The 16,885-nt window shown below is 45.0% G+C and overlaps 1 protein-coding gene across 1 annotated transcript; it reads right to left on the bottom strand.

The window, feature by feature from the left end:
• Nucleotides 1-87: 87 nt before the first annotated feature.
• Nucleotides 88-15,908, bottom strand: HOXB9 (homeobox B9). The gene is made up of 3 exons (XM_080369520.1): nucleotides 7,931-15,908; nucleotides 7,631-7,711; nucleotides 88-4,468 (listed from the first exon to the last, which is right to left on the bottom strand). Exons 1-3 carry the CDS (start codon nucleotides 8,436-8,438, stop codon nucleotides 4,233-4,235), a joined length of 825 nt encoding a protein of 274 aa, XP_080225646.1. The 5' UTR covers nucleotides 8,439-15,908; the 3' UTR covers nucleotides 88-4,232.
• Between the last annotated feature and the right edge of the window lie 977 nt (nucleotides 15,909-16,885).

Raw genomic sequence — 16,885 nt, 5'->3', positions numbered from 1 at the left:
CCCCACCTTTTCTCTCCCTCCCCCCCCCCCCCGCTATTTTTTAACTACTCCCTTCCTTAGGGGAAAAAAAGAAAAAAAAAAAAGAAAAAAAAAAAGAAAAAAAGAGGGAAACTTTGTATGTGACTGAAGCAGAAACAAGAGCATTTACACGTTGGGTTTCCCCACATTCCCAAGTCGTTGTAGTAATTTAGGAGTTCCTGAAAGTTTTCTTGCACTGTTTCCTTTACAGCCGTTTAGTTCCTTAACCTTCAGAAATTTATACCCTATAAAGTTTTATAGCGGTCATATTCTTTTATTGCAGCACACTGCACTGAATTTTCCTTTTTTTTTATGACAAGTTACTTCCCTTTCTCTCTCTTCCCTCAGTAAACTCCAAATATCTTTCTTCTTCTTTTGTTTTCTTTTCAGAGCTGCCCCAAATAAAGGATTTTTTTAAGAAGTGAAATATTGCCCTTTAGAGTGCCCATTATGTTAAAAATTAGTGGAAAGAGATTCTCGGTTATATTTCTCACTACCTGCTTCCTGCAGGGCTGAGCAGGTCTTAGGGTTTGTTTTTAAAATATAGAGATAGAAACACTTTTCAAGCGCTTGTATTTCTTCATGAGCAATAAAATGTCAAACGAATTTAGAGACGGAATTATAGGAACTGCTCATTGAGCCCTTGGAAAAAGGAACCGCGTGTCAAAACCGAGGTGATGCCAAGCGGGGAAAGCGGGGTGGGGTTTCCCACTGTTTGGTTTGCGTTTCTAATTTTTCTTTAGCAAAGTTTTCCTTGGGCGGTGGGGAAATAAGCCAACGAAAATCAAATAAAGCCAGTCCACACTGCGCCTGTGCTTCTGCTCCCCTAAGGCTGATGCGGGAAAGCAAAGATGAAACCCTCAAAACCAAACAAATAAACAAGCAAACAAACAAACAACCACCGTTCAACATAACCAGAGATTAACGATCTCCGATTTTAAAATCAAAAATTGTTAAAAATTTAGAAACGCAGCAAGTTTGCCTGGGACCAAGTAAGCACTTGCTACACCGGAGAGGAATGATATCCATTTGCCTCTAGTCATTTTTTTTTAACCTAAGCAAAAATTGATTCTTATAATACACTTAACGAGCCACTAAAGAACGCAGGAAAACACAATGAAAATATTTCTGAAATTTTAGATGAAGCAGTATAACACAATGACATATAGGTGCTGTTGTTCTAAAATCGATTTTTATTCTGGAGCATTAAACATCTCTGGAAAATACATCCGGGCTGATGCTACAGAAGACAGTTTTTCCAACATTTTTAAAGTAAGCATATTTCCTAACAAAATGAACTAACATTTTAAATTCTATTTTAAAAGAACCTTATATTGTCGTCTTAAAAATATCCGCTCTTTACCACAAGTCTAAGGAAAGTGAAAAACGTTTCTAAATCCTAGTGGCCGATGGGTTGCAAACATCAATTAAGTCACGGGTAAGCTTCTGAAAAATATAGTAATGAGGTTTTAGGCAAGTCCATACTCAGTTCGAGATATGAGGAATATACCAAGCAGATCTGAAATTCATCCATCCTTGAGAAGAATCAAACACAACTGAAAAATGTGACTGCCCAGCTTAGACACAGCTAAATCATCTTTTTCGACCCACTATCTTTTTTTTCTTTTTTTCTTTTTTCTTTTTTCTTTTTTCTTTTTTTTTTTTTTAATAGTAAATCTGGATTTAGGGAAATGATCCTGCTGCCACCAGCTTTTTTTCCCCAGCTCAAAATGTCTCCGAAACAGCTTTTCTTAATTTAGTTTCAAGGAAGGAGATTATGGGCTGTGACACAGGGTGAAGTTTGGTTACATTTAACTCCCTCCGGCAACAGAACAGTTAAGTTTGGAAGCCCCCAAGGAGCTACTTCATGATGGAAAGTTTTACATGAGAAAGTCTAGGCATTAAAAAAAAAACAAAACACAACACTCCAACTTTCTGAGGAATGATCTTGAACACTTAAGGTCTTGTCGAGTGGAAGATTTTTTTAATTTTTTTTTTTTACTCCTTTCAAGAGGAATTGAGGTGGTGGAAATCTCAGTGCACCGAGGCGCAGCTACTTGATTCTTATCTCTGCATCGGAGGGGGCGGGGGGGGGGGGGGCGGGGGGGCAGGAACACTTCCCAAAAACTCAAATCTGCCTATCGCTTCTTCCCAGAGCAATACCTGCTTAGCAGATAAAACTGGTGTCACAGAACCTGCCCTAAGGAGACACAACTTAGTCCTTCTGAAATCAGATTTGCACTGCTTCGGGCCGAAATACAGCAGAAATAATTTTCTTTTCTCTATTGTTTTTCCCCACCCTATTAAAACAAACCACCTTACACTCGCCTTGTTCCTAGAAAGCCTCCTGGCAGCTAAATATACAAATTTGCACACGAAGAAAACGAGAGAGGTTTATTTCGATATTTTCCATCCACTATCAACTGCAGGACTCTTCGCATACTTTAAAAGCCACAGTAGAAACAGAAAACGAGCTTCAACATTCACAGAAACACAACCACAAACACATTTTACAATACCCACCATATAATCAACTGGTACTAAACCCCCCCGACCCCCCCTCCCCAACCTCACACACCCCCCCCCCGCCCCTTCCCAAAACAAAGTTAAGTCTTACAGAGATAAAGGGAAACCAGTCCCGCACGGGCGGGTTGGAGAAACCTCCAGCGGATCTGTCAGATGAGGAATCAGCTCCGGCCGGCATGATATGAGACCAGCAAGGTCTGGATTTGTTACTCTAAATGCTTCTTCGGGATGCGGATGGGGAGGGGGGGCAGAGCAGAGCAGCCGCATCCCCCGGTGCCACCCGCGGGACGAGGCTCCTTCCCCAGGGAGGCGGCGGGTCCCGGAGGGAAGCGGGTGGCAATGGGAAAACATGCCGGGAGCAAGCTTCAGGCGGAAAAAAACCCACCGAACGAACAAACAAAAAAAACCCAAACCCAACAACAAAAAAAGCCAACAACAAACAAAAACGACCAAGCAAAACCCCACCCCAACAAAACCCCACCGACATTCAAGTATTAAAAGCATCTCAGCAAACGGGAGGGGGAAGGAACACACACGGGCTGGGGTTGGCACTTCATCTCTGCAACAGCCTACTGCTTTAGGAAAAGTCAATTCACAATAAATTATAAATATGCTAGCACTAAGAACACAACCTTCCCCTCCCTTACAGCTCTACTAAGGTAGTTTTTTAACTAGAAAATCCCATTCTTCCTCTCCTCTAAAAGTTAGGAATAAGTTGGCAGGGGTTCTTCCGCCCCTTTTTCTCCTAAATAATTTACAATGCGGCTCTGAGAGTGCCCCCCACACACTCTCTCGCCTCCCTCCACGTCTTTTCTCCTCTTCCAAGTGACCCAGTATAAAACTACCAGATGAGGAGCTTTGCCTGTAAAGATCCTACTAAACTTTCAGGTCAAAGTCACATATCTGCCATGGCACGATTCAAATAAAAATCCCGCGTAATAAAACAAACTGGGGGGTGGGAGTGGGGTGTGTGGAGGGGGAAAAAAAAAAAGAAATCCAGCGCAGCTGGGAGCTGGGCTGTCATTAACAGACTACCCCGGTATAAAGTTGGCGAATTGAAAATGATTTGTTGGGTGCAATTAAAAGCAAGTCTTACGAATGTGTCTGCCTTGCAGTAGTTTAATTAAATCGTCTGGTTCCTGGGCCACCTCAACGTGTGAGTGTGAATGTGAGTGTGAGTGTGTGTGTGTGCGCGCGCCGGGGTGTTGTGCATGTTATAGAGAATCATTGTCCTTACGTGGATAAAGAAAGACAGCGAGGTTTGGGGGGGGGGGGGGGGGGCTTGGGCCGGGGTTGTTTGTGGCCAGTTGTGTTTGCCGTCTTGCTTTCCTTGGAGAAAATGCAAGCAGGGGAAGCTGCTGCTCAGGCAGGAGCCTGTGTCTGTGTTACACTGCAGGGAGAAGAGAAAAGGAGAAAAAAAAATAATAAAGAAAACAAGAGAACAGAAACAAAACCCAGCATGTGTCCCCAAAAAGGAGCTGCAGTTTTGGCTAAGTTGCCTCCTATGTGGCAATACTAAAAAGATAAAAAAAGAAGAAGCAACATCTCGCATGTAGAGGTGGAGATGGGAATCGAGGAGGGTTTCCCCTCGTGTTTGGGGGGATTTGGCAGCACTACAGTGGGGGTGCGCGGCCGCGGAGGCTGGGAGCTGGGGGGGGGAAGGGGGGGAATGCTGCTTTTCTGGTTTTTCATTCTTTGCCCTGTTCCTTGTTCATTTTCTTCATTTTCATCCTTCGGTTCTGAAACCAGATTTTGACTTGTCTCTCACTCAGGTTGAGGAGTCTGGCCACTTCGTGTCTACGGTCCCTCGTCAGGTACATATTGAATAAAAACTCCTTCTCTAGTTCCAGGGTCTGGTATTTGGTGTAAGGGCATCGTTTTTTCCTGGAGGAACGGGCGTGAAGCCAGCTGGCAGCTGGGTTGGCTGAAAGAAAAGCAGCAAGATCAATACGATGCAGCTTGAGTGTTTCTCAGAAGGTTTTAATCATGCCATCAAATATTAAGATTATACATACGCGTATGCACGCCCGGGTGAAAAATGCTCCCTGCCATAGGAGTCAGCAGCGGAGGCCGTACGAAAATCATACGGGACCGTCAGGGCGAGCACCGGCTGCGCAGATGGCGGGGGGCTCGATCCCCAAATACCGCCGCACGCGCACCCCGTCCCTCCGGGGGGGGGGGGGGGGGGGCTGGGACCCCCGCGGTCTGTAAGCACAGACCCCCCTGCGTGTGTGCACACCCGTGCCCGTGCACACTCGTGTCCGTGCACGCCCCCGCCCCCGCACGCCCGTGCCCCCGCACACACATGTTTCCGTGCACACCCGTGTCCGAGCGCACACGTATGTTTGGGCGCACACGTGCCTCTGGCAGAGCTCCCCCCACTTTCCCCAGCTCCATCTATGCCAGGTAAACACCCACATGCACTTAGACATTTGCATAACGCCCATTTGCACGTTACGCACGCTATATACAAAGAAACCAATACAAAAATCATATATATATATAAATTTTTTGTTCAGACGTGTTTTCCCACGTGTCTACAGATTCACTCCTATAGACACATCGCGCAGGAAAAGAGCAGAGAGAGGAGGTCTGGAGAAACCTTTCATAAATCCTGCTTCCCCCCCCCCCCCATGTGGCAAGAAACGGTCTCGATACAATAAACATCCTCTGAGGGCTGGATGGACTCTGCTGCCGGAGATCTGGACAGTGTTACCCAGAGACATGGACATTTGCAGGGCTGCAAATGCAGCCAAAAATAAATAAGAGGCTGCCTGTCACCCTCGCGTGTGGGAGAAGTTACGTGGGAATCTTTTGCAAAAAGGACATTTCAGGAATTAGCCTGTCCAGGGGATGGGGAGGGGACACGACACGACACCAACATTTTGGGAACTGAAACCACCCCCACAGACACGAATGGTGAAGGTCGCACCCAAAGGTGAAGTGGTTTTAAGGTAAATAATAGAGCATTTGCTAATCACATGCAAATATTAGCTGACCGTTAGGTAACTGAGAGGCGGGAAAGAGTAAAATGAAGGGTTATAGCCAGACCACGTATTTCTATTTTATTTCCTTTGCCTCCTCTAAAATTATGACTGAAGCCATAAACCTTTACACCAATTAAATGGACCATTATAAATATATACATACACACACGCGCGCGCCATCAGAACGTTTCCTCTACGTAAAATGAAATATATTGAATATTTTTAAAAAATAATCCGGTTAATCTTCCCCTGTAAGTACTGCCTCTTACAAATTTGCACGGCTATTTCCTTAATGTAATTGACTTGATCTAATATGCAGAATTAAATATTAAAGAGGAAGAAAGCTGTTAATAATTGATACCGTTAATCCTGCTACCCATCCTTTAATGGCAATGAAGGGCTCTGCTTCATAACGGAATTTTATTCGGTTTGGGTTTATTTTTTGGTCATATTTTGGATCGTTAAAATAGAAGATATTTTAAACGCCAACGATGCTTTATCTATTCACTATACACAAATCCCTAAACAGGGAAGTGAATGGGGAGAGGTTCTGGCACATATTTTCTTTAAAATCCAGCAAATAATTTAAGATCCCTGTGCCATACACAGGGCGGAGATTCATTATTAAGAAATACTTTCAAAAATTGAAAGAGTCAGGGAAATTGGTGGGAGTACTTTCTGCAAAACAGCTCCGTCTTCCAGCCCTGGCAGGCTCTCAACATCAGCCCAAATTAAACTATTATTTAAAACAAAATATGCGTCGTAACCACATGCCATAGAAACCACACAGCATCCTCTTAGCGCGGGTCCCTGCACTTACTTATAACTTAATAACATTTTCTTGGACAAGATTTTTATATATTCAATTTCAGGGACATTGAGCACAGAACCTGGATATTTAATTCTCTCAAATCATTCACCTCACGGTTGCAGTTTGTTCTGGATCTCTGCCCAGCACAATAGAAAAGGACTTTCTTTTTGTATGTGTGTGAGTGTGTGTGTGTCTGCGTGTCTGTGTGCAAGTTAAATGATAGGGAAAAAAAAAAAAGTCACCATAACATCCTGCACAAGGAGAGGAGGAAATCATGAGGGGCGAGAATATACAGTATTTTTAATCGTACGGTTGCAATGGCAATCTCTGTTGCTGTTCCACGTTGAGGGGGGAGGAAAAAAAAAAAGAAGTTAATTCAAGGGGAAAAAGAATGGCTGTGTCAGTGTGTCCTGCCCAGGCTCCAAGGAGTTATACCCTCGGCGGGGTCTGCTCCTCTGCCAGTTTGGAAAACTTCGGTTTCCACCGCGAAATATCTGCCGGGGGGGTGAAGCTAGGTTTCCCTCCCTGCCCCCTGCTCCGGCTTTGGCTCCCGGGGTACCTTCCAGATGGAAACCAGGTACCAACCAGCACGGCGAAGTGAAGATACCGATTCTTTCTTACTCGCCATTGCATTATTATTATCAGTATTATAATAATTATCAGTATTATTATTATTAATAGCATTATTAGCATTATTGATAGTATTATTAATTATTTTCAAGGCGAATTATATTCCCCCCCCCCTCTACTTCAGGGGGAAAAAGACAAGCCAGCTCTCGAAAAAAAGCACATGCTGAAGTTTAACTGTTTCCCCAATCTGGCTACATTACAAATAAAAGCTAATTAAGTTGGAAGCACCCCCCCTCCCTCTTTTTTTTTTTTTTTCTGGAAGGAGCGTGGCTTTGAAATATTCATACCCTGCACCGTTGCATTTAATAAACAAACAATTAAAGGAAACAAATAAACAAACGGAGAGTAGGAATACAAAAGCGACGACAGCAGCACCAGCCCGGGAGGAGCCGCGGAGGGCGGCGAGCCCGTCCCCGCGGCCGCCGGGCTGCGCACCCCGGCGCGGCGGGCACGGCGAAGCCCCCGCTGCTGTTTACTTCCCCCACGTGAACTTTTCCTCCGTAATTTCTCTTCTTTCCCCCTCTTCTCCTTCTACCCCGACCGCCGCCCTCCGCTCCCCTTCCCCTACCTTCCTCCCCGACGTGACTGGCTCCCCCCGTCCCTTCCCTTCCTTCCCCTTCCCCACTGCCCGCACCCGCGCACATTTACTCCCGCTTACTAAAGTGGTCTCTGCTGCCGGAGCCAGCGCTCTGGCTCAGGAAAGAGGATGACTCTCTCCGGCTTTTGTCCGCTCTGGACTCTGTTTAAACTGAGAGACTACGCTCATTTTTATTTTTATTTTTATTTACCGGCAGAGACAATGCCACCCCTCTCCCCTCCCCACCTCTCCCCTTAGGTTGGCATCAGCCAGCTGAGACTTTTCTTTAAGCCCTGATTTTCAACTTTACGCAGCATTGTCCCCTTTTATTGCACCTCCTCCAGCTTTTATACTGTTTACTTCCTCACTTTTATAACTTACTTTGATCTGTCCTGTCTTTGTCTTCGCTTCCTTCACAAACTTTATTGTCCTCGAAGCTGGGCCTTTGATTGGAAACGATCCCTTCCCTTGCAGCAGAAGTTTCTAAATTGTACTCCTGTGTTCCCTGTTTATGGACATCCCCGGGACGGCCCAGCAGCGGCTCTGCCTTAACAGACCCCTGCCCGGGGAGGGTCTCTGCTCTGGGCACTGGATCCAGCCAGCTCCGTAGATACCTGCTATCAGATGGGACGCTTTGATGTTGAATATATGGATGGTAGACGGCAGGAAGGGTACCAGAAGAATGTGGATTCAAAGGAGTCCAGGAGGCGCTGAAAACTGGAGGTTTTGGCTGAAAACTACAGGAGGGGAATTCTAGATGCTCATTGTGCCCAGCTTGCCTGGAACTTGTATATTGCCCAGATGAAAATTTAGCTGAAGGCGAGTCTTCACTTTCATGACTTATAATAGAGTCGACATAATAATTGCTAAGAGTCCCAGAAATGGACATTCTCAGACATCATACAAAGCACGGTTCAATGAAGGGAAAAAAATATATAGGACAGATCTAGATTTGTACTCTACCCCCTTCTCCAACTTCCCAGCCAACAAAGTACAGTTGGGCTGCTGTGTTGTGAGCTCCCAGCGAAATGATTGGCCAAACTTTTTTCGTGAGCCTGATAAAGCGTCAGTCTCGGCGTAAATCAATCGAAGCCGAGGGGGCTGCGCTGCGCTGTCATCCGCCCTTGCATTCCATATCAAGGATGGATTGTTTTATGTTTATGCAATGTTGCAAAACGTCAGGAGTTTCCAAAAGCCACCAAACGGGCAGAGCTGGGGCTAATATCCCTTCCCAGATTTGCTCCTGAAATATTAGGGGGGGGGTGTCGGGGGGGGGAGGGGGTTGGCGCGGGTTATTTTTTTTTTTTTTTCTTTTAAAGAAAGATGCTGATGTGCTCGCTTTGGCTTTAATAACCATCATGGGGGAACAGAGATAAAAGCTATTCTTTGCCACTCGGGCTCCAGAGTACGATAGCAAAAAACCAGAGAATAAGTGCAAAGCACCCCCACACACACCCCCAGCCGTGATTTCATATACATACATACGTGCATTACAGGCTCGTATACATAAACGCACAGATATACGGGTTTTTGTAAGGAAAAAGACGGATCTAGGTCGCAAGAGTGGTAGGGAGGGTGTTATAAATAATTAACCAGCTGGGATGGGGAAACGGATTGTTAACATGGTAAAATAATGTGGGTAAATATGAAATTTAAAATGTCACTGGCATGGACGTGGCGTTGCAACTTTGCCCAGCAAGCTGCCGCACCGCAGCCCCCGGGTACCCCCAAAGCCTGCCTCAGACTTTATGCTTCTGTACATGTATATATAAATATCTTTAAAATATCTCTGCATATGAACATATGTTCGCATATTTCGCGGCTTAATCTCAGGGTCGCTTTGCTTTGGCTAAAACAGTTTCCCACATTGCTGAAATCAGAAGCCTTCATTTAACTTTACAAGGCTAGTAAAATACAGTGCGCCACTGATCCGGCTTTGTTACAGAATGCCTTAAACTTGTGATGGTTAAATAGTTTAATAAAACTTACATTAGCTTTCTTTGATTTTTATAGCCCTGAATTTATTGCCTGTGGAAAAGAAAGGGGGCAAAAAAAGGAATCCCTCGCGTTTTCAGTCACCGTGCCCCCCTCACACCTCACATGTATGTGCCCACGGTCTGTGTGCGTGTCTAACAACACTCCCCCCTCCCCCCCCCCCCATCGCATTTTCCGTGTGTTTTCGAAAACCCGACCATTTCGGGTGTTTTTCCTTGCACCGAAGCGAATGATTGACACGGGGCTGGCTCTCGGTGCGGCTCCAAGCCCAAACGGTGCGGGGTAACGGGGTCAGTTTTACCAAGTTATGATGATAAATCCATTTATTGCGAGATGGTCCGACGGCGCCGTAAATGTTGGTTAAGGAAAAGGTGCTCTCCGTGATCACGGCAAAAGTGTTTCTCTGGACTTCAGCTGTAACAGTCTGGATCAATTTGCCTCCTTTAATCTATTACCCCTCCGCCCTTCTCCCTCTCACCCCAACACTGAAGGATATTTAAAGTGAAGGGCAAAGAGATTTCTAGGAATGATAAATCATCGCGAATCCTTCCTGAAGTGTATAGAGATGGAAGTCTATATTAACAGGCTAATAATAACATTGAGGGGTGCTAATAGCTGCCTGAAATGAAGGAAAAATATATTTCGCGTTTCTCCCTGTCTGTACGAGAGCGTGCGTGCGTGTGTGTCCATATGTCCGTGCCTACACAAAACGGATGTGGGAAATTGCTATCAGAAGTGTTTTACTGATACTGGAAGATTATGAAGGCGCTTAAAAACCTACAACCAAAGCCTTAGGTTTTCCCTTATTCCTATAACCGGTGCTTTTCCATGAGCATCTGCCCTGCAGCCCGATGGAAGGACACGCTTCCCCATGTCCAGGACCAGAGCTCCACTAAATGAGGCGCTATTAGGAAGCTGTCCATTTTCATTTACAAAAAAAAATAATAAAAAAAAAAATCGAGAGGGTAGGGATGATGGGCAAGGACAACCGGAGCTTAATGCCGGAGGTCAGATTTATTTTTAATTTCTGCCTCCATCAGGGTAGCAAGAGCCCCCCAGCCAGCTCAAAACCCTCCCTGTGTTGCAAAAGCAGACTCAGTCTGCAGGCTCCAGCCAAGGTGAGGTTTGAGGAGTGGTTGGGGAGCCCTTTCCAGCCCCTGGGCTGAGATCCTGCCAAGCTAGCCGTGGGTAAGTGCCACCAGGTGAGTGCTCCCCACTGACCCGCAAACTCCCCTTTCCAGGGGAGGGGGTAATCCAAAGTAACTCCACTTCACCCCTTTCGCGTTTAAACCAGTGAAGGCAGAGAAATCCCGTGCCAGTGAGCAGCGTGGGGCAGGAGCGCTGCTGTCTCCAGTGCATCTCACACGAACAGGGGTTGTGTGAAACGAGGGCGGGGGGGGGGATTCCTGCATTTTCCAACTTTTCACATTTCTATCTCCTTCCCCCCCCCCCCCCCCCGCTTTTAACTTACTTGAGAGTTGGGGAGGTTTTGAAATGAAAAGACTCTGTGTCATCATACATGAAATAAGAGTTGGTTGCTCATGTTGTCATATTTCTCGGCTTTATTGCCTTTCAGAAATGATTTTTAAAAACCAGACTGTTTCACAAGAGATTCGGAGGGACTCTGCAAATGTTATGAGAGCTTGGGAAAGGAAAGGGCTGATTTAAGTGTGTTGTGGAGATTAAAGTCGCTTGGCGCATGGAAATGTGTTTATACAACTGATGGATAAACAGCCGTGTTGGTAGCAGGGTGTTGAATAAGTATAGATGAAATTATTGAACGTTAATTGAAGCAAAACACCTGTTCTCTGTTTGCTAGATAGATTGGCCATGTCTTACCTGTAATAAATATATTCTTGGAAAAAATCCTGGTGCGCCTCCTATAAATAATGATGAACTATGTCAGCATGTGAGTATATAATTTTCTGTAGTATATAAATTTTAACCAAGAAGACTCTTAGGAGTGTGGCTGTGAGGCAGAAACCAAGGGTTTTCTGATCCCTAGTGAATGGAAACCTCACAAGAAGATCTGCAAAATCCATTTGCTTTTGCTCCTCTGGAGGTTTCCGTTTGTTCAGTAGTTTATTTTTTATACATATCCCCATAGCTCATCGCTTTGTAGCCTTTTCTGAGAGGGGCTTAAGGCAAACTATAGCTTCATCCCAGGTCTGCCTGCCTGGAGAGACCACGTCGTGCAGCGCTGCCTGCTCCGGGTGACACTACATAGGCGTTTATACTTTAAAGCCTCGAATAGAGCCCATCAGAAATTACACGAAAAGGTCTTCTGTTTGCAAAAAGACTTGGAGGAGGAAAAGTCAAGAAGAAAGTGACCTCGCAGCAGAGTCTAGAAGTCTAAAAGGATGAATCTTTGGGAGAGAGGAGGCAGGATGTGTGAGCTTTGCTAGGTTCGCAAAGTAGATTAATTTTAGATCTCTGATTGTTGTGAGTTGGTAAAGGGAAGTGGAACTGGAAATAGTTATTATAAAAAAAAAAAGAAAAAAAAAAAAGTCCGAAGTGGAAACTTTTTCCTCCTTTCAGAATCAGCACCAAGTGTATTCGTCTGCGAGGGAAAATTTGGGGTATTGTCAGCTTGCAATGGAAAGCCAGAGGCTTCTGAACTCAGATATTGTTTATAAATAATCTTTATTGTTTGTGGAGAGACGGAATTATTTCCAAATAGTGCTTTGAAATACACAACTGCCAAAATCCATCCTTAACAAACAACTCTTTGAGTTGGCATTTCTAAGATGAAAACAACCAAGTATAGAATAATTTCAAAATATGCAGATTTTAAGTCTGTGGAGTTGCCACCTTTTACTGATTTATAAGTTTTGGCATAAGAAAGAAAAAGCAAATGATCCATTTCTTACCGGAAACATACTTAACCACTTTTTAAAGACGGTTGTTATCATGTATTAGAACTGGCACCTTCTTCCAGCTGATTTTGCCTCTTTATCAGTGATATGGGGAAGGTGGAGGAGACCTGGGGGTGTGGAGCTTCCCCCCGTTCTGGTGCACGGACAGGGCAGGACTGGGGGGGGGTCAGCAGTATCTCTACACCAAGAGGCCGACACGGCGTCGGGATGTAACCTGCCTTACTTCAGGCATATTTACTTCTTCAGTTTAGGTTTGGAAGATGATAAGGGTAAGCTAAGAGGGGATAAAAGCTGAGAGTGAACTTCATGGCTATGGAGAAGTCTGGAGACCAGATTCTGAGATAACCCAGCCTTCAAAGGGCTGAGCGTTTCTTTTGGGCCATATACAACATTCCGAAATTATAATAATAATAACAATAGTAGTGATAATCACAACAACAACCGAATCACTTTTTTCTTTTTTAAGAGTCAGGAAACAGAAGTAAAATCTCAACATAAAGCAAACATAATTTATGAATGATACATTTAGGTAGGTTTAAGAGGTTATGAAAGAAACTTCAGTCCCGGACCCCTGCAAACGCACGAAAGCGCAACAAAAAATCCCTCCTGAAGAGTAAAACCTTTTTTTTTTTTTTTTTTTTTTAAAAAAAAGTTAAATAAGTTTCTGTAGCCTAAAAGCCGAAGGATCTACCTTTGCCATTTCCTGTGCTAGCTCCCAGTTTGAATGCTGCCGTCTGTTAAAAATCCGTAAGTGCGGGGGGGTGGGTGGGAGGCGAGGGGGAGGGAATTCCTTGTCTGAAGAGAAGCAAAAACAAGTTACACATGTGGGCAATTTTCCAAGGACCGAAAGTATACTCTGGCTAAAAACCCCAGTTCCAAATGAGGTTTGTAATCTCAGCAGTTAATAAAGCATTTAGATCCCCTGTAAAGTAAAAGCGTATGTGCATTTGAAAAGGGAAGCTGGAAGGAGAGAAAGTTAAAATAAAGTTGGATTGTTGTTCGGGAGCCCACATTCTGGCTACTAGACTAATTACACACACACACACACACACACACTCCTTGAAATAATATTCAGCTCCCATGAAATAGCTGGGCGCCTGCCTCGCTCCGGCTGCCGCAGATTTTACACCGCGGGAGCTGCTGGTGCAACTGCTGCGGGTTCCCCCCAGCTCTGCTTTGGGGTCACCAGGACATAACTGCAGTCCTCTTCCCTCCCCGAAAAAAATAATAATTAAAAAATAATCGTCCAAATCGCATTAGTCTAGGAGTAATGGAAGTAACAGCCCATGATGGTGAAAAATCTGTCGCTCCCAGTCAAGGCAAGGGAAGAGGGTGGGAAAATACAAGCGCAGGTACCAGAATAAAGTTGCGATAGAATTGTTTCCATAAAATCCATAGCATGAGCCCCGGTAAAAGAAAAGGGGGAGTTTCTTTCGGATAGGCTCTTTTCCCCACACTTTTGCCCCTAATTAAAATTCATCCCCGGTGGGGGCAACATCAGACAGGCTGGACCTGGCCAGGAGAGCAACTTGGGGGGAATTTGTTGCATCAACTGCAGTTGCTCGTTGCCTGTAAGCCCAGAAACGTGCAGCGTGTTGCAAACCTGGCAATTGCTATGCAGAGGAGAAAATTTAAAATTTTTTTTGTTTTTTTTAGCCATCTACACAGAGCTGCTTCTCCAGGTAAGGTGGCTCTTATCTTTCTAATTTGGAAAAGAAGAGAAACAAACGGCTCAGAGAGGCAGCCGTGCTTGCGGGACAGGCGGGACCCCTGCTCACCGCACCCTCCTCTCCTCGCTCCTTCCTTCCCACAGCCCTGGGGAAATGAGTCCCAATTCCCGTTTTCAGGCGGCAATACAGACCCCCCGGGCCTGATTCTGATCTTTCCCAGCTCTGTTCGCCCCCATTCTCCTCCCTGGCCCTTGTTTCCTGTTTTTACGTGGGTAGGAGGAGATCAAAATCAGAAGCCCAGACATTTACAAGGCAGGTTAGTGGTTGCCTATGGGGACATTATTACAGAATAGTTTATGATTAACTTTCCCAGATTGTCCTTTTCCGTTTAAGGGCTTTGAGTTAGGGCACAAGCAGCACGTTGTTTCTAAGGAAGGAGTCACAGGGCTTGTGAGTGAGGTACAAAACTCCAAGTTATTTTACGCTGTTTGACTTTCCCTCTCCTCCCCTTGAGCGGCTGTTTGTTTTCTAGGCGAGATAGGCACTGCGTCTGCCAGCATCACCAGTTTCGGGAATAAAGCACGCACCAGCTTAAAACACATACAACTTTTTTGTTTGCTTGTTTTCGTTTTCTTTTAACACTCCGAGGGGAGGGAAAAAACCAACCCTACCCTAAAATCCAAGTAATCCCCTCGGCCACAAAAAGTAGCAGCAGATGGTGGTTTAGACCCTGGATATGGTATCAAAGTTTAATTCTTCAAACCTGAAAGGGAGATCCAGTCCCAGCCGTGGCCCGGACCATGCGAAACTTGGTTTTATGCATATTTGAAACACAAATGCAGGGAAAATGTCTTCCATGAGCTGATTGCTCACACACACATATACACCCCTCTACGGGCTTCCAGTCTGCAGAAAGTGGAATGGGTGGACTTCATCCAAGCACACACTGAGACACGCAGAGCTCTCTGCACTCCCTCTTTCTCCCACGGATTTTATAGTTTTGCGTTGGTTTGGTTTGGTTTGGTTTTAATCAGCATATTCCCACGTGCAACACTGAGATACGGAGGCAGGGTGTGATGAAACTGTTGTGGGCATTTCTGACACCACCTTAAACCCTTTTATTTCGTGAACTTCGCAGCTGTTGTCCTCACCCAGGTTTGAAGATGTTATTTTTGATGAGTTAGGGCTTAACGCTCAGCAATGAGCATCACCCACGCATCTTATGCCTATAGACCTCGCCTTGGCATTTATCAGTCTCTAATGACGTGGGCATGTCTCCTACGAGATGCAGGAGCTCCTCGATGACTAAATATTCAATACCCAGCCTGTATGGCTAAATCCATGATTTTTACCTCCATAGGTAAAGCCACAGAGACCCACTTGCTATCCCGGTCCCTATAAACATCACCAGTGGAAAGGCAAAGGTGAAGCGCTGCGAAGCTGTGCAGCAGGGCCCTTAATAAACTTATTTTATTAATGGGGACAATTAAAATCATGAGTTGGACACAGGTCTTCTGTGTTCCCTAAACCCAGACGTAACTCTTTGCACGGAGATGCGGATCACAGCTACTAAACAGAGACGCACTTCCAGTTCTTTAGAGGTATATATTTTTATGCGAGACACAAACTTTATAGGGGCATATGTCGCTGGGGAAGTGTGTGTGTGTGTCTGTTAGCCTCTGAGGGGCACCGCAGCCTAATTAGACATTTAATAAGCTCTTGATGATTCGGGGCGTGCCTGCGTTGTCTCGCAAAAGGTCCCTGAAACGGGGATTTAAACAAAGAAACCATCACCCCTGCCCCGGTGGTGCCCGGTGCTGGGGCGGCGCAGACCCGGCGGCTCCGCGCCCGGGGCCGGTGCGGTCCAGGAGATGGAGCCGGCGGGTGGGAGATGGGGGTGGGCGGGGTGGGGGGGTACAGGGATGCCACCCCTTCCCCATCCTTCCAGGGGCAACTGCCCTCAGCAAATAAGAGCGAGGAGGATAACTGGAGTAAATCAGGTAGTTTGATGTTCTTGTGTTTAAAATTAAGAGCCCAACAACATGAAACTACCTAATTCACAGAGCAGTTCTAGTTCAGCCTTGGGTCAAAGGCTAAAATTCCCAAGAAAGGCGCCTGGGCGGCCATTTTGTTTGACATCATCTGCAACCTGAACTTTTATAATAGAAAACAGTTGCTAGGAAACAAAAGCAACAAAAGGATCTTTTCAGAGACGAAATAAAACCCCTCCGATTGCACGAAATAACTATTCAAATGATTTCCTATGTACAGTGTCTGGAGCGGATCCCTCCTGCAGGACTTTACAAATAGTTTACAAATAGACCAGAGGAAACAGTAAAATGCTATTGACTTTGAGAAACAAGCGATTATCGCAGCTATAAAAAAAGAGAAAAAATTCCTAAAGTTCTTCCCCCACCTCCTCTGGAAAGCTAATTTAAAGGATCGTTTCCGATATTAAGCTAATTTATCAAGACTTCGTATTAAAATACTATTACCAGATCTTATTTTTTTTTAAATCTAAACCTGCCAGCGTTTGGATACCTTTCCGCAGAGAATAGAGTTAAAACACTGAGTTCCGGGAATAAAGTAATTAATTCATATTCTCCTCCCCTGAAAGCAAGTATAACGTGATTCATTGAAAGAAAAAGGGAAAAAAAGTTGAAAAAAAGAGTAAAGAACATATAAATCAATTAAAGCAAGAGAAAAAAAGCGTCTTTGTGACAATTTTATAGGTGTAAATAGCAACACAGAGAAACTTATTGTGTCCTTTCCTCCCTCCAACGCGCTCCCCGCTC

Source organism: Falco punctatus, assembly GCF_963210335.1.
Source record: "Falco punctatus genome assembly, chromosome: 19".
Taxonomy (NCBI): domain Eukaryota; kingdom Metazoa; phylum Chordata; class Aves; order Falconiformes; family Falconidae; genus Falco; species Falco punctatus.
Note: the sequence above shows the minus strand (reverse complement) of the source record. Positions and strands in the feature narration are given on the sequence as shown.

Bases quoted from the DNA above. Each gene is read 5' to 3' on its own strand.
- HOXB9 (XM_080369520.1), bottom strand. From the start codon at position 8,438: ATGTCCATTTCTGGGACTCTTAGCAATTATTATGTCGACTCTATTATA. The intron at 7,712-7,930 runs GTAAGTTATAAA...CAGTTTAAACAG, and splicing joins CAAAGACAGGACAGATCAAA to AGTCCAGAGCGGACAAAAGC. The intron at 4,469-7,630 runs GTAAGCGGGAGT...CTTTTCTTTCAG, and splicing joins CGGCAGCAGAGACCACTTTA to CCAACCCAGCTGCCAGCTGG.